General features: G+C 40.5%; 1 protein-coding gene across 1 annotated transcript in view; it reads right to left on the bottom strand.

The window, feature by feature from the left end:
• CLTCL1 (clathrin heavy chain like 1) overlaps positions 1–26003 on the bottom strand; it is a 314203-nt gene that overhangs the window by 89622 nt on the left and 198578 nt on the right. The window contains exons 18-23 of the mRNA XM_053701960.1: positions 21312–21434; positions 21012–21157; positions 20734–20917; positions 20372–20564; positions 3597–3754; positions 3350–3514 (exon numbers count right to left, since the gene is read on the bottom strand). Coding sequence (XP_053557935.1) covers positions 3350–3514; positions 3597–3754; positions 20372–20564; positions 20734–20917; positions 21012–21157; positions 21312–21434 — 969 coding nt within the window. The remainder of the gene's footprint in view (positions 1–3349; positions 3515–3596; positions 3755–20371; positions 20565–20733; positions 20918–21011; positions 21158–21311; positions 21435–26003) is intronic.

Below are 26003 nucleotides of genomic sequence, written 5' to 3'. Positions count from 1 at the left end.
GATACCAGTCGCTATTAAATCACTGTATCCAGGCTTACCTTACATTAATCCGGTATCAGCAGCATTTTCTAGCATTTACATCTCTAGAAAAAATTGTAACTGCACATACCTCATAGCAGGATAAACTGCACGCGATTCTCCCGCTGAAGTTACCTCTCTCCTCAGACATATGTGAGAACAGCAGTGGATCTTAGTTACAACTTGCTAAGATCATAGAAAACACAGGCAGATTCTTCTTCTATTTACTGCCTGGGATAAAACAGTACAACTCCTGTACCATTTAAAAATAACAAACTTTTGATTGAAGAAAAAAACTAACTATATTTCACCACTCTCTCTTACCACCTCCATGCTTGTTGAGAGTTGCAAGAGAATGACTGGATATGGCAGTTAGGGGAGGAGCTATATAACAGCTCTGTTGTGGGTGTCCTCTTGCAACTTCCTGTTGGGAATGAGAATATCCCACAAGTAATGGATGATCCGTGGACTGGATACACCTTACAAGAGAAATAAGGTAAGGTGACTCATACTGTAATGCCGAGAGTTCTGACACTCTGCGAGCAGAAGAAAAAGCAACAAGAAACAAAACTTTCCAAGATAACTTAATATCTAAGGAATGCATAGGCTCAAACGGAGCCCCTTGAAGAACCTTAAGAACTAAATTAAGACTGCAGGGAGGAGTAACTTGTTTGAACACAGGCCTGATCCTGATCAAGGCCTTACAAAACGACTGCACGTCTGGAACGTCTGCCAGACATTTATGTAACAAAATAGACAAGGCAGATATTTGACCCTTTAGGAAACTTGTCGATAATCCTTTCTCCAAACCTTCTTGGAGAAATGACAGAAATCTAGGAATCCTAACTCTACTCCAAGAGTAGCACTTGGATTCACACCAATATAGATATTTACGTCATATCTTGTGGTAAATCTTGATAGTCATAGGTTTATGTGCCTGAATCATGGACTCTATGACCAATTCTAAAAAGTCACGCTTGGTTTAAATTAAGTGTTCAATCTCCAAGCAGTCAGCTTCAGAGAAACTAGATTTGGATGAAGGAAGGGCCCTTGAAGTAGAAGGTCCTTCCTCAACTGAAGTCTCCAAGGTGCAAGAGACGACATGTCCACCAGATCTGCATACCAAATCCTGCGAGGCTAAGCCGGTGCAATGAGGATCACCGACGCCCTCTCCTGCTAGATTCGAGCAATGACCCGAGGAAGAAGAGCGAACGGAGGAAATAGGTATGCAAGACTGAAATTACAAGGTACCGCCAGGGCATCTATCGGTACCGCCTGAGGGTCCCTTGACCTCGATCCGTACCTCGGAAGCTTGGCATTCTGCCGAGATACCATGAGATCAAATTCCGGCTGACCCCATTTGAGAATCAGGCTGGAAAACACTTACGGACGGAGTTCCCGCTCCGCCGGGTGAAAGGTCTGTCTGCTCAGGAAGTCCGCCTCCCAGTTTTCCAGCCCTGGGATGTGGATCGCCAACAGACGAATTATCTTGGCTACCTCTGTCATGGCCAAGGAGCTCTGCGTTCCTCCCTGATGGTTGATGTAAGCCACAGAAGTTATGCTGTCCGACTGGAACCTGATAAACCGGGCCAAGGCTAACTGGGGCCAGGCCAGAAGAGCATTGAAGATTGCTCTCAGCTCCAGAATGTTTATGGGCAGAACAGACTCTGAGTCCAAGTTCCCTGAGCAGTGAACATAGTGTCCCCTTTTTCAGAAAAAAAGCACGCAAAGCTGAATTGCAGCTATGTATCACTTCTGAGCTCCCAATATGTAATACAAAATATCCCTCATGAGCCATATATGACTAGCCTCAGTCACAATTTCCTCTCTTGGTCAAATACTCTCACCAAGTACTCCGGTTGGCAAAAGGAGCTAAGCAGCACATAACACAATCTCCAATTGCTCAAAGTTATAACCTCAATAACGGAGGTGTTATAATAGTCACCAGATCCGTTTAGAGGTATAAAAACTATCACATGATCTATAAGATAGTCCTGAGATTCTTAAAGGAGATCACATAGTCCACTAAGCATAATTACCAAAAGGAACAAAAATAAAGGACTTGCCCTCCAGGATCTGTGCTGTGGAGCAGACACCTCTAGGTCTGACAGTATACTCCATGTCTGACAGGGACTTGAGAATAAGGGAAAACAGTGTAAAACACTAACAACTGGTTGCCCAAGGGGGTGTTAACACTAAATTACTAGATAGAGGACAGAGAACGTTCCCTGCGACATCTAGTAGCTACTTTCACCACAATTCTCACTGAGAGAATTAAATGGTTACTCAACTCAAAAAACACCAGTCCTTTCTTAAAGGGAAAATACCCATTAAAGGACTATATCTCTATTTTCTTCTTAACACCTTCTCTGCCATCCTCCTATAGTGGTGAAAGGCAAAGAATGACAGGGGGTATTCCATTATAAAATTTTGAAGTTTTTATATGTACACATTCTGTGGCACCAGCTTATATGCAAAAGTTTACAGTATATATGTATGAGTCTTTGATTGGCTGATGGCTGTCACCAGATACAGGGGGCAGGGAAAAGAAAATTTTGATATTTGCCAGAAGAAAAATCTACTGCTCATTTAAAATTCAAAGTAAGTGCTAATGCATTGCCTTTTTATTATGCAATTCTACTATATTCAATGGTCCCTTACGAAAAATTACTTTATCTGAGTTGGTTCATAATAATAGAATAGCAGAGTTAATGGATATTTGAAATCTAACTCATAGTATCAAAATAATATAGTACAGCAAGTGTGGGTTTTGTGACATTTATAAAGTTTTAACTCAAATCAACAAACAGCTAATTCAAAAGTGATTTACTTATTTTTTACACATCCAAACAGATCTCACCAAGGCTTTGTGAAATACTCCTGGTTATTTGCTAAAGTATATAGTTGCTCTAAGAGGATTATAACCATATTAGTTGAAAGTCTAAGAGTAGAAAGGTTAGGTTGCAACCTGTTGACAGAACTGATTTATTTAAGCAGCTTTGACCAACAATATGTTATCATCTCAAAGTAATCCTGTTTGCCTTCTCTCTATTCTGATTTTAATCATTCACTTTGCTTTAATTTGTTGAGCAAGTTTTAAGACAACAAAGCAACATAAAAGTGACCAAGACACACATAATGAATACACCAACTGAACATGCTGCGATCTGACAACCAATACTGCAATTAAACTGGAGGCTAACACAGCACAACTCCATGCTAAGCAGTTATGGATGCCCATTAGCTAACAAGTTGCCACAAGTCATAAAGGGCCACATGCTTAATATTACTGGGTTCATTTTCTGCACATAATGTCAAAAGGAAATCCTACCTCTTTCCAGGTGCGAGTGCTGTTAGCCTTTCTTGCACTGTCTACCGCTGCTTGGTATTCCCCCAGATGTACTAGTGTGGAAGCCAAACGGGCAAAATTTGACACATTGTTGTAAAGTAATTTGGCAGCATCATACATGCCCTCCTCGTAACAGCGATCTCCCACCTGTTGGTACAAAATGAGCATCTTGAGTTTGGGAGTGGCAGACTGGGTGTGGCTCTCCATGTGCAATAGGTAGAAAAAATACCTGCTGGATATGAGCATTGTTCGGACCACTAACAAACTCCTCTAATTCTGACAGCCGATTCGTTTTTGCAAATGCAAAAATCAGCTCAGTCTCTACATAGGATTCCCTGGCCTTCTTTCTTGCCATCTGCAAAAATTTTACAAGATCTTCCCAATTACCTATAAAAGAAAAATACAGTGGATACAAGGATAATAATAATATAATAAACTTGTAGTGTGATTACTATCGCTTTAAAGGAATATTAAAGGTTAGCAAAGGAATATTGAACTAGATAACATGAAATCTATGCTTGTGGATGTAATTTTCAATTTAGAAACCTTTTGCTTAATGTTTTTCCCCATTAAATTGCGACTCTTTCGTATGTATGAAAGCATGCACAAGCCTCACTTGGTGAATATATAGTTGTAAGGAGATAAAGCACTAAGGGTAAGCCTCTGTCATTCTAATACACAGGTGTACTAGCACACCCTAAGAGAAGAGATTTAGAAAAGTCGTGTAAAGAGCGCCGAAGAGGCTAAGCTATATAAAAAACAATTTATTACAACGTTATACACATGTGATATCTACAGATCCCTGTTTAGGGGATCCCATACAAGAATGGGTAAAATAATAAAACAAAATAAATCTATTCACACAAACAAAATTTATGCTTACCTGATAAATGTATTTCTTGACACAGTGAGTCCACGGATCATCATAATTAATATTGGAAATATCACTCCTGACCAGCAGGAGGAGGCAAAGAGCACCACAGCAAAGCTGTTAAATACCACTCCCTTAACCACAACCCCCAGTCATTCAACCAAAGGGAAGGGAGAAAGGAAGTAATATAAGGTGCAGAGGTGCCTGAGGTTAATGGAAAAATAAACGGTCGGAAAAATACAGGACGGGCCGTGGACTCACCGTGTCAAGAAAGAAAGAAATTTATCAGGTAAGCATAAATTTTGTTTTCTTTCTAATGACACGGATCATCATAATTACTATTGGGAACCAATACCCAAGCCAGAGGACACGGATGATGAGAGGGACAAGACAGGGAACCTAAACAGAAGGCACCACTGCTTGAAGAACCTTTCTCCCAAAAGAAGCTTCAGCTGAAGCAAGCGTATCAAATATGTAAAATTTAGAAAAAGAAGTGTGTAAAGATGACCAAGTGGCAGCCTTGCAAATCTGATATACAGAAGCACCATTTTTGAAGGCCCAAGAAGATGAAACAGCCCTCGTGGAATGAGCCCTGATTTTCTCAGTAGGCTGTTGTCCAGCAGTCTCATATGCCAAGCGAATAACGCATCTCAACCAACAAGAAAGAAGTCGCCAAGCTTTCTGACCCTTACGCTTACCAGAAAAAACAACAAATAATATTTCAACACACGAACCACATCCAGGTTATGCAACAAACACTCCTTATGAGAAGAAGGATTAGGACACAAAGAAGGAACAACAATTTCTTGATTAATGTTCTTATCTGAAACAACCATGGGAAGGAAACCTAGGGCAGTACATAGTACTACCTTATCAGAATGAAAAAAAAAGGAAAGGAGATTCACACTGCAATGCTGAAAACTCCAAAACTCTTCTAGCCGAAGAGATAGCAACCAAAAACAAAACCTCCCAGGATAACAACTTAATATCCAAAGAATGCATGGGCTCAAAAGGAGCCTGTTGAAGAACTCTAAGAACAAAATTAAGACTCCAAGGAGGAGTTGCAAACTTAAACATAGGCCGAATTCTAACCAGGGCCTGAAAAAAAGACTGAACATCTGGCATATCGGCCAGACACTTGTGCAACAAAATAGACAAAGCAGAAATTTGATCCTTCAGGGTACTAGCAGATAAACCCTTCTCCAGAACCTCCTGGAGAAAAGACAAAAACAAAATTTATGCTTACCTGATAAATCTCTTTCTTGACACGATGAGTCCACGGATCATCTAATTACTATTGGGAATATCACCCCTGCCCAGCAGGAGGCGGCAAAGAGCACCACAGCAAAGTTGTTAAATATCACCTCCCTTCCCTCTAACACCAGTCATTCGACCGAAGTAAAAGGAGAGAAAGGAAGCAACAAGGTGCAGAGGTGTCTGAAGTTTATAGTATGACAAAAACCTGTCTTAAAAAAACAGGGTGGGCCGTGGACTCATTGTGTCAAGAAATAAATTAATTTATCAGGTAAGCATAAATTTCGTTTTCTTTCTAATGACACAATGAGTCCACGGATCATCTAATTACTATTGGGAATCAATACCAAAGCTAGTGGACACAGATGATAAGGGAGGGGCAAGACAGGGAACCTAAACAGAAGGCACCACTGCTTGAAGAACCTTTCTCCCAAAAGAAGCCTCAGCCGAGGCAAAAGTATAAAATGTATAGAATTTGGAAAAAGTATGTACAGAGGACCAAGTTGCAGCCTTGCAAATCTGTTCTACAGAAGCTTTATTTTTGAATGCCAAGGAAGAGGAAACAGCCCTCGTAGAATGAGTCGTAACTCTCTCAGGAGGCTGCTGTCCAGCAGTTTCATAAGCCAAGCGAATGATACTCTCCAGCCACAAAGAAAGAAAAGTAGCCGTAGCTTTCTGCCCCTTAAGTTTTCCAGAGAAAACTATAAACAGAGCAAAAGACTGACAAAAATCATTAGTCGCTCATAAATAGAATTTCAATGCACGCACCACATATTGTGCAGCAGCCGTTCCTTCTGAGAAGAGCAGTTAGGAAACAAAGACGGAACAACAATCTCCTGATTAATGTCTCAATGACCGACTATGAAAACATAATTTATGTAAGAACTTACCTGATAAATTCATTTCTTTCATATTAGCAAGAGTCCATGAGCTAGTGACGTATGGGATATACATTCCTACCAGGAGGGGCAAAGTTTCCCAAACCTCAAAATGCCTATAAATACACCCCTCACCACACCCACAATTCAGTTTAACGAATAGCCAAGAAGTGGGGTGATAAAAAAGTGCGAAAGCATATAAAATAAGGAATTGGAATAATTGTGCTTTATACAAAATCATAACCACCACAAAAAAAGGGCGGGCCTCATGGACTCTTGCTAATATGAAAGAAATGAATTTATCAGGTAAGTTCTTACATAAATTATGTTTTCTTTCATGTAATTAGCAAGAGTCCATGAGCTAGTGACGTATGGGATAATGACTACCCAAGATGTGGATCTTTCCACACAAGAGTCACTAGAGAGGGAGGGATAAAATAAAGACAGCCAATTCCTGCTGAAAATAATCCACACCCAAAATAAAGTTTAACGAAAAACATAAGCAGAAGATTCAAACTGAAACCGCTGCCTGAAGTACTTTTCTACCAAAAACTGCTTCAGAAGAAGAAAATACATCAAAATGGTAGAATTTAGTAAAAGTATGCAAAGAGGACCAAGTTGCTGCTTTGCAAATCTGGTCAACCGAAGCTTCATTCCTAAATGCCCAGGAAGTAGATACTGACCTAGTAGAATGAGCTGTAATTCTCTGAGGCGGAATTTTACCCGACTCAACATAGGCAAGATGAATTAAAGATTTCAACCAAGATGCCAAAGAAATGGCAGAAGCTTTCTGGTCTTTCCTAGAACCGGAAAAGATAACAAATAGACTAGAAGTCTTACGGAAAGATTTCGTAGCTTCAACATAATATTTCAAAGCTCTAACAACATCCAAAGAATGCAACGATTTCTCCTTAGAATTCTTAGGATTAGGACATAATGAAGGAACCACAATTTCTCTACTAATGTTGTTGGAATTCACAACTTTAGGTAAAAATTCAAAAGAAGTTCGCAACACCGCCTTATCCTGATGAAAAATCAGAAAAGGAGACTCACAAGAAAGAGCAGATAATTCAGAAACTCTTCTAGCAGAAGAGATGGCCAAAAGGAACAAAACTTTCCAAGAAAGTAATTTAATGTTCAATGAATGCATAGGTTCAAACGGAGGAGCTTGAAGAGCTCCCAGAACCAAATTCAAACTCCAAGGAGGAGAAATTGACTTAATGACAGGTTTTATACGAACCAAAGCTTGTACAAAACAATGAATATCAGGAAGAATAGCAATCTTTCTGTGAAAAAGAACAGAAAGAGCAGAGATTTGTCCTTTCAAAGAACTTGCGGACAAACCCTTATCTAAACCCAAATGAACGATTCTCTCTTCAGAAGAGGCCAAAACTGAAGAGCTCTGAAAATTGCCAAACTCCTTGTGCCGTCAGAGATCCCCACACAGCTCCCCAACCTGTGAGACTTGCATCTGTTGAAATTACAGTCCAGGTCGGAAGCACAAAAGAAGCCCCCTGAATTAAACGATGGTGATCTGTCCACCATGTTAGAGAGTGTCGAACAATCGGTTTTAAAGATATTAATTGAGATATCTTCGTGTAATCCTTGCACCATTGCTTCAGCATACAGAGCTGAAGAGGTCGCATGTGAAAACGAGCAAAGGGGATCGCGTCCGATGCAGCAGTCATAAGACCTAGAATTTCCATGCATAAGGCTACCGAAGGGAATGATTGTGACTGAAGGTTTCGACAAGCTGTAATCAACTTTAGACGTCTCTTGTCTGTTAAAGACAGAGTCATGGACACTGAATCCATCTGGAAACCCAGAAAGGTTACCCTTGTCTGAGGAATCAAAGAACTTTTTGGTAAATTGATCCTCCAACCATGATCTTGAAGAAACAACACAAGTCGATTCGTATGAGATTCTGCTAAATGTAAAGACTGAGCAAGTACCAAGATATCGTCCAAATAAGGAAATACCACAATACCCTGTTCTCTGATTACAGACAGCAGGGCACCGAGAACCTTTGTAAAAATTCTTGGAGCTGTAGCTAGGCCAAACGGCAGAGCCACAAATTGGTAATGCTTGTCCAGAAACGAGAATCTCAGGAACTGATAATGATCTGGATGAATCGGAATATGCAGATATGCATCCTGTAAATCTATCGTGGACATATAATTCCCTTGCTGAACAAAAGGTAAGATAGTCCTTACAGTTACCATCTTGAACGTTGGTATCCTTACATAACTATTCAATATTTTTAGATCCAGAACTGGTCTGAAAGAATTCTCCTTCTTTGGTACAATGAAGAGATTTGAATAAAACCCCATCCCCTGTTCCGGAACTGGAACTGGCATAATTACTCCAGTCAACTCTAGATCTGAAACACATTTCAGAAATGCTTGAGCTTTTACTGGATTTACTGGGACACGGGAAAGAAAAAATCTCTTTGCAGGAGGTCTCAACTTGAAACCAATTCTGTACCCTTCTGAAACAATGCTCTGAATCCAAAGATTGTGAACAGAATTGATCCAAATTTCCTTGAAAAAACGTAACCTGCCCCCTACCAGCTGAGCTGGAATGAGGGCCGCACCTTCATGTGGACTTAGAAGCAGGCTTTGCCTTTCTAGCTGGCTTGGATTTATTCCAGACTGGAGATGGTCTCCAAACTGAAACTGCTCCTGAGGATGAAGGATCAGGCTTTTGTTCTTTGTTGAAACGAAAGGAACGAAAACGATTATTAGCCCTGTTTTTACCTTTAGATTTTTTATCCTGTGGTAAAAAAGTTCCTTTCCCACCAGTAACAGTTGAAATAATGGAATCCAACTGAGAACCAAATAATTTGTTACCCTGGAAAGAAATGGAAAGTAAAGTTGATTTAGAAGCCATATCAGCATTCCAAGTTTTAAGCCATAAAGCTCTTCTAGCTAAAATAGCTAGAGACATAAACCTGACATCAACTCTGATAATATCAAAAATGGCATCACAGATAAAATTATTAGCATGCTGAAGAAGAAGAATAATATCATGAGAATCACGATGTGTTACTTGTTGCGCTAAAGTTTCCAACCAAAAAGTTGAAGCTGCAGCAACATCAGCCAAAGATATAGCAGGTCTAAGAAGATTACCTGAACACAGATAAGCTTTTCTTAGAAAGGACTCAATTTTCCTATCTAGAGGATCCTTAAACGAAGTACCATCTGACGTAGGAATAGTAGTACGTTTAGCAAGGGTAGAAATAGCCCCATCAACTTTAGGGATCTTGTCCCAAAATTCTAATCTGTCAGACGGCACAGGATATAATTGCTTAAAACGTTTAGAAGGAGTAAATGAATTACCCAAATTATCCCATTCTTTGGAAATTACTGCAGAAATAGCATTAGGAACAGGAAAAACTTCTGGAATAACCACAGGAGCTTTAAATACCTTATCTAAACGTTTAGAATTAGTATCAAGAGGACCAGAATCCTCTATTTCTAAAGCAATTAGAACTTCTTTAAGTAAAGAACGAATAAATTCCATTTTAAATAAATATGAAGATTTATCAGCATCAACCTCAGAGACAGAATCCTCTGAACCAGAGGAGTCATCAGAATCAGAATGATGATGTTCATTTAAAAATTCATCTGTAGGGAGAGAAGTTTTAAAAGATTTTTTACGTTTACTAGAAGGAGAAATAACAGACATAGCCTTCTTTATGGATTCAGAAACAAAATCTCTTATATTATCAGGAACATTCTGCACCTTAGATGTTGAGGGAACTGCAACAGGCAATGGTACTTTACTAAAGGAAATATTATCTGCTTTAACAAGTTTGTCATGACAATCAATACAAACAACAGCTGGAGAAATAGCTACCAAAAGTTTACAGCAGATACACTTAGCTTTGGTAGATTCAGCACTTGACAGCGATTTTCCTGTAGTATCTTCTGGCTCAGATGCAACGTGAGACATCTTGCAATATGTAAGAGAAAAAACAACATATAAAGCAAAATTGATCAAATTCCTTAAATGACAGTTTCAGGAATGGGAAAGAATGCCAAAGAACAAGCTTCTAGCAACCAGAAGCAATAAAAAATGAGACTTAAATAATGTGGAGACAAAAGTGACGCCCATATTTTTTCGCGCCAAATAAGACGCCCACATTATTTGGCACCTAAATGCTTTTTGGCGCCAAAAATGACGCCACATCCGGAACGCCGACATTTTTGGCGCGAAATAACGTCAAAGAATGACGCAACTTCCGGCGACACGTATGACGCCGGAAACGGAAATAGAATTTTTGCGCCAAAAAAGTCCGCGCCAAGAATGACGCAATAAAATGAAGCATTTTCAGCCCCCGCGAGCCTAACAGCCCACAGGGAAAAAGTCAAATTTTAAGGTAAGAAAAAATGGTCAAATCAAAATGCATTATCCCAAATATGAAACTGACTGTCTGAAAATAAGGAAAGTTGAACATTCTGAGACAAGGCAAATAAATGTTTGAATACATATATTTAGAACTTTATAAACAAAGTGCCCAACCATAGCTTGGAGTGTCACAGAAAATAAGACTTACTTACCCCAGGACACTCATCTACATATAGCAGATAGCCAAACCAGTACTGAAACGAGAATCAGCAGAGGTAATGGTATATATAAGAGTATATCGTCGATCTGAAAAGGGAGGTAAGAGATGAATCTCTACGACCGATAACAGAGAACCTATGAAATAGACCCCTTAGAAGGAGATCACTGCATTCAAATAGGCAATACTCTCCTCACATCCCTCTGACATTCACTGCACGCTGAGAGGAAAACCGGGCCCCAACTTGCTGCGGAGCGCATATCAACGTAGAATCTAGCACAAACTTACTTCACCACCTCCATCGGAGGCAAAGTTTGTAAAACTGAATTGTGGGTGTGGTGAGGGGTGTATTTATAGGCATTTTGAGGTTTGGGAAACTTTGCCCCTCCTGGTAGGAATGTATATCCCATACGTCACTAGCTCATGGACTCTTGCTAATTACATGAAAGAAAATCCCCGCTTAGATAAAATTAAGCGTAAAATCTCCAAGCAGTCGGCTTCAGAGAAACTAGGTTTGGATGAAGGAAGGGCCCCTGAAGTAGAAGGTCCTTCCTCAATGGAAGTCTCCTGCCACGCCGGTGCTATGAGGATCACCAACACCCTCTCCTGTTTGATTCGAGCAATGACTCGAGGGAGGAGAGAGAACGGGGGTAATAGGTATGCAAGACTGAAACTCCAAGGTACCGCCAGAGTGTCTATCAGTACTGGCTGAGGATCCCTTGACCTCGACCCGTACCTCGGAAGCTTGGCATTCTGCCGAGATGCCATGAGATCCAGCTCCGGCTGTCCCCATTTGAGAATCAAGCTGGAAAACACTTCCGGATGGAGTTCCCACTCCCCCGCGTGAAAGGTCTGTCTGCCCAGAAAATACGCCTCCCAGTTGTCCACTCCTGGGATGTGGATCGCCGACAGACAGCAGTTGTGGGACTCCACCCACTGAATTATCTTGGTTACCTCTGCCATGGCTAAGGAACTCAGAGTTCCCCCCTGATGGTTGATGTAGGCCACTGAAGTTATGTTGTCCGACTGGAACCTGATAAACCGGGCCGAAGCTGAGGCCAGGCCAAAAGAGCATTGAAGATTGCTCTCAGCTCCAGATTGTTTATGGGTAAAACAGACTCAGACGAGTCCATGTCCCCTGAGCCTTTAGAGAGCCCCATACTGCTCCCCATCCCAGTAGGCTGGTGTCCGTTGTCACAATCACCCAGGTGGGTCTGCGGAAGCAGGTTCCCTGGGAGAGATGTTCCTGGGAGAGATGTTCCTGAGAAAACCACCAAAGGAGAGAATCCCTTGTCTCCTGCTGCAGATGTAGTCGTGGAGACAGATCCGCATAATCTCAGTTCCACTGAGCATGCACAATTGCAGAGGCCTGAGGTGGAAACGGGCAAACGGGATGATGTCCATGGCTGCTACCATCAGACCGATTATCTCCATACATTGAGCCATTGATGGCCGAGGAGAGGACTGAAGCGCTAGACAGGAACCGAAAATCGTTAATTTCCTGACTTTTCAGAAAAATCTTTATTGATAAGGAATCTATTATAGTTCCCAAGAAAACTACCCTTGTAGTTGGAACTAAGGAACTCTTTTCCAAATTCACCTTCCATCTGTGAGATTGCATGAAGGATAACATTTCCGTGTCGTCCAGATACGGCGCCACTGCAATGCCCCGCAATTAGAGCACCGCCAATTGGGATCCCAGAACCTTTGAGAAAATTCTGGAAGCTGTGGCAAGGCCGAATGGAAGAGCCACAAACTGTGTTTATCTAGAAACTTGTGATGGTCTTCAGAAACTTGTGATGGTCCCTGTGGATGGGAACATGCAGGTACGCGTCCTTCAAATCTACCGTTGTCATAAATTGACCCTCTTGAACAACGAATAGTATCCATCTTGAAGGACGGTACTCTGAGGAATTGACTTTTGAGATCTAAAATTGGTCTGAACGTTCCCTCTTTTTTGGCAACCACATTACGGTCCCTTTAATTTTTAAAAGGAAACTGCTTTATTTTTCTGCAGAAAAATTATAAAGTAGCACAAAAATCACTCCAGACAACCTCTACACCTCAGCTTAGCTTTGCTGAGGTGCTTATCTGCCTGACTGAAAACGGAGTGATTATCCTGCAAGAAAATCCGCACTCAACTGCTTTTCTCTCTGAAGTGAAGACCGGTAACCGTTATACAGCTAATGACTGACGCAGCAAGCTCCGCTCCGTAACACAGGAAGTGAAGGGGGAAAAAGACGCACAACAGAAAATGCCGCCTCAGCTAGCCCCACCCATCGTGGGCGTTATAACGTTAAACTCCCGATCGGCTAAAAGAATTACCCTAGCCTCAGGGAGTAAAGTAATAAATTAAAACACCACCACTGAGAATATAAATCTCCTCGTCCCCAGTGCCTGCTAATGCTGCCAATAAAATGATCCCCCAAACATAGGTGAATGTCTCTTGTCCCACAATTACATTAAAAAGTGCCATCCTTTTATTTTCAGCAATATGTCCCAGAAAAATTAAAATTAGCACTTACCTTCAGACTTCTGCCAGGCAGCACAGCAGCTCACTAGGTTTGAGAAGGCCAGTTCCCTCACATGGACCTGTGGATAAAAACAAAGACTGGATAATCTTACTCAGGCTTGCACGTTTAGGGCAGCATTAAATACATTGGAGGTGCAGTGAGGATTGTACCCCATAAGTTCCCATAGCTTGAAAGCCACCACTGTTCTACTGAAGAGACCGATATGGACTACGGCTACACCCTAGGACAAAGCAGTACAATCTTGTATTGCTAAAAAATAATAAACTCTTGATTTAAGAATCTAACACCTAAAATGTACCACTTCCTTGCTCTAACGTAAGCAAAGAGAATTACTGGGGTTAGAGGGAAGAGAGGTGATATTTAACAGCTTTGCTGTGGTGCTCTTTGCTACCTCCTGCTGGGCAGGAGTGATATTCCCAATAGTAATTAGATGATCCGTGGACTCATCGTGTCATTAGAAAGAAATCCTAGGAATCCGAACTCTACTCCAAGAGTAGCCCCTGGATTCACACCAATACAGATATTTACGCCATATCTTATAATAAATCTTTCTAGTCACAGGCTTACGCGCCCAAATCAAAGTCTGAATAACCGACACAGAAAAACCACGCTTGGATAGTATCAAGCGTTCAATCTCCAAGCAGTCAGCTTCAGAGAAACGAGATTTGGATGAAGGAAGGGCCCCTGAAGTAGAAGTCCTTCCTTAATGGAAGACTTCAAGGTGGAAAAGATGACATCTCCACCAGATCTGCATACCAGATTCTGCGAGCCCACGCTGGTGCAATGAGAATCACCAACGCCCTCTCTTGTCTGATCCGAGCAATGACCCGAGGAAGAAGAGCAAATGGAGGAAACACGTATGCCAGACTGAACTTCCAAGTAACTGCTAGAGCATCTAACAGTACAGCCTGAGGATCCCTTGACCCGTACCTCGGGAGCTTGGCATTCTGACGAGATGCCATGAGATCCAATTCCGGCCGCCCCCATCTGAGAATCAAGCTGGAAAACACCTCCGGATGAAGTTCCCACTCCCCCAGATGAAAAGTCTGTCTGCTCAGAAAATCCGCTTCCCAATTGTCCATCCCTGGAATGTGGATCACAGACAGACAGCAGTTGTGAGCCTCCACCCACTGAATAATCTTGGCTACCTCTGTCAGACGTTATGTTGTCCAACAAACCTGATAAACTGGGCTGAAGCTAGCAGAGGCCAGGCCAGAAGAGCATTGAAGATTGCTCTCAGCTCTAGGATATTTAAAGGAAGAATCGACTCCTCCCGAGTCCATAGAACCTGAGCCTTTAGGGAACCCCAGACAGCTCCCTATCCCCGCAGACTGGCATCCGTGGTCACAATCACCCAGGAATGTCTGCGAAAACAGGTTCCCTGAGAGAGAAGATCCTGAGACAACCAACAAGGAAGAGAATCTCTTGTCGCCTGAGCATGCATAACTGCAAAGGTCTGAGATGGAACCGAGCAAACGTAATGATGTCTATGACTGAAACCATCAGACCAATCACCTCGATATACACTGGGCCACTGACGGCCGAGAAGAGTACTGAAGAGCAAGACACGAATTGAACATCTTTGACTTTCTTGCTTCTGACAGAAAAATCTTCATCTCTAGAGAATCTATAATGGTTCGCAAGAATATCACCCTTGTAGCCGAAATTAAGGAACTTTTTCCTAAATTCACCTCCCAACCATGGGAGTGCAGAAAAAAACAACAACTCCGTGTGGGAGCTTGCTTGTTGAAAAGATGGCGCTTGAACGAGAATTTCGTCCAGATTAGGCGCCACCGCAACCCCCTGCAATCAGAGCACCGCCAACAATGCTCCCAGGACCTTTGAGAAAACACTGGGAGCTGTTGCAAGACCGAATGGAAGAGCCGCAAACTGAAAATGCCTGTCTAGAAAAGCAAATCTCAGAAACTTCTGATGGTCCCTGTGGATGGGAATATGCAGATACGCATCCTTGAGATCCACTGTTGTCATTAATTGACCCTCTTGAACCAGAGGAAGAATGGACCAAATAGTTTCCATCTTGAAAGACGGAACTCTGAGAAACTTGTTTACACTCTTGAGATCTAGAATAGGTCTGAAAGTTCCCTCCTTTTTAGGAACGATGAACAGATTGGAATAGAATCCCAGACCCTGCTCCTGAACCGGAACAGGAACAATCACTCCCATGTCGGAAAGATCCTGAACACAACGTAAAAACGCCTCTCTTTATCTGGTCTACAGATAACCTGAAGAGAAGAAACCGGCCCCAGGGATAAAAAGTCTTGTATCCCTGGGACACGATATCTACCGCCCAAGGATCTGGAACATCCCGAACCCAAGCTTGAGCGAAAAACGAAAAGCCTGCCCCCCACAAGATCCACTCCCAGATCAGGGGCAGACCCTTCATGCTGACTTTGAGTAAGCAACAGGCTTCTTAGATTGTTTCCCCTTGCTCCAGGACTGATTGGACTTCCAAGAGGGATTGGACTGTTCCTGCTTAGAGGAGGAAGAGGAAGACTTACCAGAGAAGTTACGAAAGGAACGAAAATTACTCTGGCAACCTATCTGCTTATTTCTCTTATCCTGGGGGAGAGAATGCCCCTTTCCTCCCGTAATATCAGAAATAATCTCAGCCAAACATGGCCCAAACAAGGTCTTAACCTTGTAAGGAATGGACAAAAGCTTAGATTTAGAGGACACATCCGCAGACCAGGACTTCAACCATAAGGCCCTATGCACCAGAACAGCAAAGCCAGAAATCTTTGCTCTCAATTTAATGACCTGTAAAGAAGCATTCGCAATAAAGGAATTGGCCAACTTCAGAGCCTTGATTTTATCCTGAATCTCCTCAAGAGGAGTATCCTGCTGAAGAGAATCAGACAACGCATTAAACCAATATGCTGCCGCACTGGTAATTGTTGCAATACACACAGCAGGCTTCCATTGGAACCCCTGGTGAACATACATCCTTTTAAGTAAAACTTCTTATCCATGGGATCCTTAAAAGAACAACTATCCTCAATAGAAATACTGGTTCTCTTAGCCAAGGTGGAAATTGCTTCCTCCACCTTGGGAATGGTCTGCCAAGAATCTTCTCCCACTCCCATGCAATAATCTCTGAAACACGATCAGGAACAGGAAAAACTTCCACTACGGAAGGAACGTCAAAAAAACGATTAAACTTACTAGACTTCTTAGGAGTAACTATGACCGTTGCGTCAGAGTCATCCAAGGTAGCCAAAACCTCCTTGAGTAACAAACAGAGATGCTCAAGCTTAAACCTGAAGGAAACAATCTCAGAATCAGAGGAAGGAATTACACTGTCAGTATCTGAAATTTCCCCCTCAGACGCCATAGAAGTGTCTTCCTCCTCAGACCCATGGGAAGAAACATTTGACACAACTGCAACAGAGTCAGAAACCTTAAACCTTCTTTTGCGCTTCCCCTGTAACACAGGAAAAGCGGACAAAGCTTTAGATACTGCAGAGAATATATGGGTAGCCATATCCTGCAAAGAAAAACCAACCTGAGACGAACCGCAGGGCACTTCATGAGAAGAGGATAAAGATTGGGATGATTGGGGAGAAAGCTGCGGTATAGCTTGAACAGGAGACTCCTGAACAACATTCTCCTTAGACAATGAAGGCTCTGAATCAAAAAGCCTATCCCTGTAATGCAATGTTCTATCAATACATGAGGAACAAAAAGGGTTAGGTGGCTCCACATTAGTATCCACACATAAAGTGCAAGTAACAGCTTGCAGGTCCTCTTAATCCATCTCTAGCACACACACAAAAAAAAAAAAGTAGCAGCAAAAATAAAAAACGTTACTATCACTTTAAGGACAAAACGTTACCATAAAAAGCCAAAAATAAAACTGAACCCCTGCTGCACCCCTCTACACCTCAACAGGTCTTGCAGAGGTGCTTACCTGACCTCCCACAGACCGTGGGATAAACCGTAGCAAAAAGAGCAATCCGGACTCCACACTATCAGCAGCCGTTCTCAGCAAACACCGGAACAGATGCCGACAACCTCTCACTTCTGCAACTCAGAAGCTACTAAGGAAGAGCGCGCAAAAACTCGCGCCAAGGAAACGCCGCCCATCGTGGGCGTACTCAACCACCTCCCGGCTGCATTACAATCAACACAGCAAACAGCCGCCGGGAGGAAAAGAAAGTACGTGACTCGTTCTTGTCCCAAGCAGTCCGTCACAAAAACACAATCTTACCAAACCAATAAGGAGCCATAACAAGTAGGGCTAATTAGCACTCCTAAACAGAGCCAAAATCCTAATCAAACAGTGCCCCACAAAAGCTGCACACAAGCAGGATCGTAATCCCAAAAGTAAATTAACCCAATAAGTGCCAAACTTTTCTGACCTCATATCAGAAAAATAAAAACAGCACTTACCTCCATAACAATCTGCCCGGCAGCAGGGTAGCTCACAAGGTTTGAAAGGCTTCATCCCTCACATGGACCTGTGGATACAAAAAAACCTACTTAAGTTTTTAAAAGAAGGGCAGCATAAACTACTTGGGAGGCACAGTGGGGATTATACCCCATAAGTTGCCAAATGCTTAAAAGCCACCACTGCTCTACTAAAGAGACTGACATGGACTACGGCTAAACCCCAAAAGACCAGAGCAAACCTGCGCTGCCCAAAAAATAAACTCTTGATTAAAGAGTCAGACACCTAACTTTTACCCCTCCTTGCAACTGATACAAGCAAAGAGAATGACTGGGGGTTGTGGGTAAGGGAGTGGTATTTAACAGCTTTGCTGTGGTGCTCTTTGCCTCCTCCTGCTGGTCAGGAGTGATATTCCCAATAGTAATTATGATGATCCATAGACTCACCGTGTCATTAGAAAGAAATACAGGTATTATGAATAAATGGTGAATGATGTAATAGCTTCCTGGAGGGAATAATTCAGTCTAGGATCTATAAGGTGCACCTTATGGTATAAAGTCACAGATCAGAGCTCCACTCAGATTTTCAAAATAATATCTAGTTTAACATACGTGCAGTAATCCAAATAAGTATTCCAAACTGAAATGTTCCAAACAGTGATGGTGATAATCAACCAAACAATGGTATTCCAAAATACTTATTTGGATTACTGCACGTATGTTTCACTACATATAGTTTTGAGAATCTGAGAGGAGCTCTGATCTGTGACTTAATACCATAAGGTGCACTTTATAGATCCTAGATTGAGTTATCCCCTCCAGGAAGCTATTACACCATATTACACCATTCAACATTTATTTGTAATACCTGTATTTTTGTGTGTGAATAGATTTATTATTTGGTTTTATCATTTTACCCATTCTTGTATGGAATCCCCTAAACAGGGATCTGAAGATTTAACATGTATACCATTGTAATAAACTTTTTTTTTATATATCTTAGCCTCTTTGGCGCTGTTTACACGACTTTTCTAAACCTCTCTTGGTGAATTTTTCAAAAAAGTATGTTTAAAGGAATAGTCTAGTCAAAATTAAACTCATGATTCAGATAGAGCATGCAATTTTAAGCAACTTTCTAATTTACTCCTATTTTCAATTTTTCTTCGTTCTCTTGGTATCTTTATTTTAATGTAAATTTAGGAGCAGGCCCATTTTTTGTTCAGCACCTGGGTAGCACTTGCTGATTGGTGGCTACATTTACACACAAATCAGAAGGTCCTACTCGGGTGCTAAACCAAAAATGGGCTGGCTCCTATGCTTACATTCTTGCTTTTTCAAATAAAGATACCAAGAGAACGAAGAAAAAAAAATCATAATAAGAGTAAATAACAAAGTTGCTTAAAATTGCATGCTCTATCTGAATCATTTAAGTTTAATTTGGACTAGACCATTCCTTTAAACCAAGATACAGTGGCTGCATTTGTATGTTACAAATACTGAATGTTTGTATTTTTACATTCACTGATGCAACTCTTTCGTAAGACAAAGGGCATCTGAAGGTTGACTCTTAAAATGATGATTAACATTATAGGGATATGAAACCCAAAATGTTTCTTTCATGAGTCAGAGCATGACATTTTAAACAACTCTCTAATTTATTTATTTATTTATATTTTTAAAGCCGGGACGTATGCTTAGGGGCCGGCCCATTTCTTGAGTACTATATGGCAGTTTTGCAAGAATGTTATCCATTTATAGATGGCAGCACTATTTTGATCTGTGTAAAGCTTCATTATCTCTTCAGCATAGAATATCATGGGAATGAAGCAAATTTGTTAATAGAAGTAAATTGGAAACTTTTTTTGAATTGTGTGCTGTCTGAAGGGACATGAAATCCATTTTTTTCTTTTTAATGATTAGAAAGAGCATTCAATTTTAAAACAACTTTCCAATTATATTATCTAACTTGTTTTGTGGTCTTGGTATCCTTTCTTGTATAGGATACCCGGGTAGACTCATGAACTGCTGATTGGTGGCTGCACATATGTCCCTCATGTTATTTGCTCACCAAATGTGTTCAGCAAGCTCCCTGTAGTGAATTTCTGATCCTTCAACAAAACATCAAAAGAGTGAAGCAAATTAGATAATAGGAGTACATAGGAAAGCTGTTTAAAAAAGTATTCTCTTGTATTCCCTTTATAAAATAGTTCACGATTCTAGCGTGAGTTTTTTTCCTTCAAACAAAAGTTACATTTAAATAAAAGAATGTGACATTTTGTTCTTCAATTAGAATATGAAAAAAACAACAAAGAATCTTCTTCAGAAAATAGTGGCTGGTAAGCAAATATATCAGCCATGTGAACAGAGGAGAAATAAAACCATGATAAAGAAATGAGTTAGCAAGTTTTTTTGCAAAAAGGAAATTTTGGGTTGGAGCTAGTAAAGAAGATACACATAGCTTAAAAAAAATAAAAATAAAAAAACAAAACTCACTGTTCTTGCTGGCTGCTTGCACCACCTCCATGTAAGAAGATGGGTCATCAGCTTTGATGTAGGAGTCAATGGCTTCTTTCACTAAGTCTTTCTGTAGCTGTGCTCGTCCCAGCTGGCTCCATACAGCTGGTTCATTACACCTCTCTGCAAACTCATAAGCACGATCCAAATTTCCAATGTGTTCAATCAAAACCTGGAGAAAATGATGTCAAATATGTATTTTATTGGTGACAATTATTACTAATATAAAGTGAGATAGATAATTAACACTATAGTTAATGGGTACTTTGATCAATGACAGTAACTGAAGAAACTTGGATAACAACAATAGTGTTTGTTAAAATCAGAATCTCCACACCAACCTGAATAGCAGATGTGTTGACATCAAACTTCCTGAAGATGGCAAAGGCTTCCTCAAAAAGCTGGTTGCTGATGGCAATGTTTGCAATATCAGGTGCATCATAGTTATCCAACCGGTTGATGTACTCCATCACTCGAGTGCGATCAGCTTTAATTGCAGTAAGGATTAACAAATTTTGCAGGTTTCTGCATACCGATAAGAGAATATTTCAAAGGTCAATAGCTATTCTTTTTCAATGCTACCAACTCAGTTTTCATATAACCCATTCCCCCTACAAACCTATGTTCGCTGAACACTGAATTATCAAGCACTATCTTTTCCAGAAGCTCAATGAGTTCATTGGGGAGATCAGCAGTCATGAATGCTTTCACGGTAACAGACACTTCTTCTGGGTCTTGTGTTTCGGAAAGTGCCGTCTGCACCACCTGTGAACAAAAAGTACTTGCATAAGTCCCCTACCCAACATAGCGCAGGTAAAAATACACAAGATTGTTCGTCATTTTTGATTTCTCTTACCTTAACAAGAAGGTAGCATGCAATCTAGAAGGCTGACCACATATAGAACTATAAATCACCAACCTGATCAATAAGCGGCCGTCTGAATGGGTTGTTTTCCTCCAAGACATTGGCCCACAAATCAGCATCTTTTCTCCGCACCAAGTAACGAGATTCACTCTTGAACAACGAGTTTTCATTGCACACCTAATAAAAGAGTGGGTATTTAAAGTTAGCAATTCCATTAAAACCAGATTTTCCCTACCTTATATATCACTTCTTCAGGTTTCGTGATAACACACACAATCCCTTTACTGACAGAATATTGTTCAATGCAGAGAGAAATCCAAATGGTGTTTATTAATTGGTGGAACGTTAGAGACATGTAATGGTTTAGCTCCCTAACCAAGATGGCAATTACTGATCTAGAATTATTTTTCCTCAACAGTTTTCTCTTTCCACTAGCTAGAATCCCACCTTCAACACTGAGTACAGACTGGGGTACAGAATTACACGGATTAGAGAGACAATTTCATATACGCCTATGGAACGTTCATGTTACGAAAAAAACAACAATTACACTTTACATTTGTACTTCTAAGTAAAAAATTCTTGCAAATTGTTTTTTTTTTTGCACATCAAGTGTACTTCAAATTACGATTATAGTTAATACGATTTATTCCTGCGTAAATTACACACAAATTTTATGTTTTTGATAAAATACGATTTTTGGATAACAATTTTGATGCACCTTAACATTTTTCCTTCTACTTATTTTTGTGTGAATGGTTCAATTATTCACTTTGAATGATGTCTAAAACACAATTTTTATAGTGCACTTTTCACTCAGGGGTAAAAAGTGGCATTAATTCATTCTACCAGGGAAAAAGAAGTACTGGTGAGCATTCTTTAATAATCCCGCCAGCTCAGAGACATTCGGCCATTTACAACCCAACCCATATTCCTCAATTTAAGTCACTAGGAAGAAATACAAATATGATTTTCTGTTTTAAATGTTTATCATGCCCTTGATGCTTTTTTTTATTTTATTTTTTTACATGTGATGGTGCCTCGCACTCATCCGACAAGGCTTATTATATTATTTTGTAACCTGATACAATATTCAACCCTTGCACCATATGTAGAAAGGTACTATGTCACACAGTACTTTTCCCAGCATACTGTGCTCAAGTAGTACCTACGTCTGACACCATGGCACAGATTACGGTCTCACTGTCAGCTTTGATCCCTAAATTACAGAAAATTAAAAAAACAAAAACAGCTGATTAACCCCTTCACTGCTGGGAATTTCAGAAGTATGGTGCACAGCTAACTTTAGTAGCCTTCTAATTACCAAAAACCAATGGCAAAGCCATCCATATCTGCTTTTTCTGAACAAAAGGGGAGCAAAGCTTTTACAAGCATTTGACTTATGACTTCACAAGCTGTGTATACAAAATTTCAGTGAGAAACCCAAAATGCGTGAATAACTTAATTTTTTATATGACCGCAGTAGATTTGGCATGAAATTTACCAAAATGGGCCTAGATCAATACTTTCAGTTGTCTACTTTCAAAAATGTATATGGTTTTGATAGGTGAATTTTTTTTTTTTTTAAACAAACGTCAAAAGGGTCAACATCTGTTTAAATGGAGTGACTGCAAAAATGCTAAAAATTGTTATTTTGGGAATGTTTTTCTCTGAAATTCCTGGTAGTTAAGGGATTAAGCAGGTATTAAAGACAGGGAGTTTATTAACACTAAAATTAATAACACCAATAACTAGATTCCAAGCCACAGGCACTTCAAACAGTTATCATGAATAGTGACAGATTCACAATATAAAAAAAATGAGAAGCCTAGGAGCCAAACCCAATCAAGGTAAAGACTATGCTTGAAAGAGTCTTTTCAAGAAGGGCTCCTGGATTCAGCTAGGAGATCACAGTTCAGGTAGGATGAGCAAAAGAAACCCCCTGAATAATGAACTGACGATCCAGCCACCAAGACAGAAAACGACTTGTACTGGGATCCAGAAATATCCTTTGACACAGTTGAGTATAATCCCTGCACCATTGAAGCATGCAAAGCATAAGATGTCTCATTGGAAACGAGCAAATGAAATTGCACCTGAAGCTGCAATCATGAGTCTTAAAACTTCCATAAAAAAAAAAGAGAAAATGATGGGAGAGACTAAATGATCAGTCAGAGCAGAAAAGGTTAAAATTGGTGTCGCTTGTTAGAGAAAGACTCATGGAAACTGAATCTATTTGAAATCCCCAAAAAGTTACCTTTGTTTGAAGAATCAAAGAACTTTTTGGAAAACTTATACTCTAACCATGTTGTTGAAGAAACAACAACAGTTTGTTAGTGTAAGATTCTGCTAAAGGAAAAAAGACAGAGCTTGAACCAAGATTTCGTCCAAGTATGGAAACAATGCAATACCGTGATTTCTGATCAGACAATAGGGCACCCATAACCTTTGTGAAAATTCTAGCTCTACCATACCAAATGGTAGATGAACAAAATGAAAATGCTTGTCTAGAAAGGCAAATCTCAGAAACTGGTATTGTACCCTGTTGTGTATTAGAACATGAAGGTAAGTATCCTTTAATTCTAATTTGGACATAAACTGACCTTGCTGAATAGTTCCATTTTGAAAGAAGGAATACTTTTTTTAAATCCTGGACTGGTCTGAAAGTACATTCCTTTTTGTAACAATGAAGAGATTTGAATAAAATCCTATTACCTGTTCCTGTAAAGGAACTGGTACAATCACTTCCATAGTTTCCACATCTGAATAGAATAGACATAAAACTTGAGCATTTACAGGATTCTTAGGAACATTGGCCAGAAAAAACAAACTTCCTCTGGGAGGTCTTATTCTGAAACTTATCCGATAAAATTGGGATACTATATTCAGAACACAGGGATCTGAAATAGACTGAAACCAAGCCTCCTGGGATTAACCTGCCCCCTACCAGAACCTCAGTATCGGGGGCCACACATTCATGCAGATTTGGTAGTAGAGATAGATTTTTTTTTATTTTATTTTTTAGCCTGCTTTGACCTGTTCCAGTTAGCACTAGGCCTCCAGACTGGGCCAGAGGTGTTTGCTTCTAAGCAGAGGAATCAACTTTTTGTTCCTTATTCTGACAAAAGGAGTGAAGAGGATTAGAAGATCTAGAAGAAAAACTAAATTTATGCTTTCCTGACATGGAGAATCCACAAATACATTCAATTACAACTGGGAACTACAGGCCACCAGGTGGAGGCAAAGAATACCCCAGCAAGGCTTTAAGTATCCTCCCACTTCCCACAATCCCCAGCCATTCAGCCGAGAAAACATGGAAAGAGAAGAGGACCCAAAGGGTATAGAGGTGCCTGAAGTTTAGAAAAACAAAATTTATGCTTACCTGATAAATTTCTTTCTTTCCGGATATGGGGAGTCCACGGCTTCATCAATTACTGCTGAAAATATCACTACTGGCCAGCAGGAGGAGGCAAAGAGCACCACAGCCAAGCTGTTAAGTATCACTCCCCTTCCCACAAACCCCAGTCATTCGACCGAAGGTGTAGAAGTGCCTGAGGTTTTAGTAAAAAATATCAGTCGTAAAATGAAGGGAGGGCCGTAGACTCACCATATCCGGAAGAAAGAAATTTATCAGGTAAGCATACATTTTGTTTTCTTTCCTAAGATATGGTGAGTCCACGGCTTCATCAATTACTGTTGGGAACCAATACCCAAGCTAGAGGACACAGATGAATAGGGAGGGACAAGATAGGCGGACCTAAACAGAAAGCACCACTGCTTGAAGAACCTTTCTCCCAAAAGAAGCCTCAGCCGAGGCAAAAGTATCAAATTTGGAAAAAGTATGCAGAGAAGACCAAGTTGCAGCCTTGCAAATTCGTCCACAAATGCTACATTTTTGAAAGCCCAAGAAGAGGAAACAGCTCTCGTGGAATGAGCCGTAATTCTCTCAAGAGGCTGCTGACCAGCAGTCTCATAAGCCAAAAAAATTATACTTCGTAACAAGAAAGAGTAGTAGCAGTAGCTTTCAGACTTTTACGTTTCCCAGAGAAACAAACAGGGCAGAGGACTGGCGAAAATCCGTAGTCGCCTGTAGATTGAACTTAAGAGCACGCACAACTTTCAAGTTGTGCTTCAAACGTTCCTTGTGAGGAGGAGGATTAGGACATAGAAAAGGAACAATCTACTTATTAATATTTCTATCTGAAACAACCTTAGGAAGGAGACCTAACTTAGTATGAAAAACCGCCTTATCCGAATGAAAGATAAGGTGAATCACACTGTAAAGCTGAAAGTTCAGAGACTCTCCGAGCAGAAGAGATAGCAATAAGGAACAAAACCTTCAAGATAACAACTTAATATCTATAGAATGTAATGGTTTAAACGGAGCCTGCTGTAAAACTTTAAGAACAAGGTTAAGGCTCCAAGAAGGAGCAACAGATTTAAACACAGGCTTAATTCTGACCAAGGCCTGACAAAAAGATGGCACATCTGGTACATCGGCCAGAAATTTGACCCTTCAGGGTACTAACCGACAAACCCTTCTCCAGACCTTCCTGGAGAAAAGACAAAATCCTAGGAATCCTAACCCTACTCCAAGGAATAACCCTTGGATTTGCACTAATAAAGATATTTACGCCATATCTTATGGTAAATCTTTCTAGTAAAAGGCTTGCGAGCCTGAATCATGGTCTTAATGACCGACTCTGAAAACCCACACTTAGACAGAACAAAGCGTTCAATCTCCAA

This window comes from Bombina bombina, chromosome 2, assembly GCF_027579735.1.
Source record: "Bombina bombina isolate aBomBom1 chromosome 2, aBomBom1.pri, whole genome shotgun sequence".
NCBI lineage: Eukaryota > Metazoa > Chordata > Amphibia > Anura > Bombinatoridae > Bombina > Bombina bombina.
The sequence above is the reverse complement of the archived record's forward strand: the minus strand, read 5'-3'. Positions and strand labels throughout refer to the sequence as shown.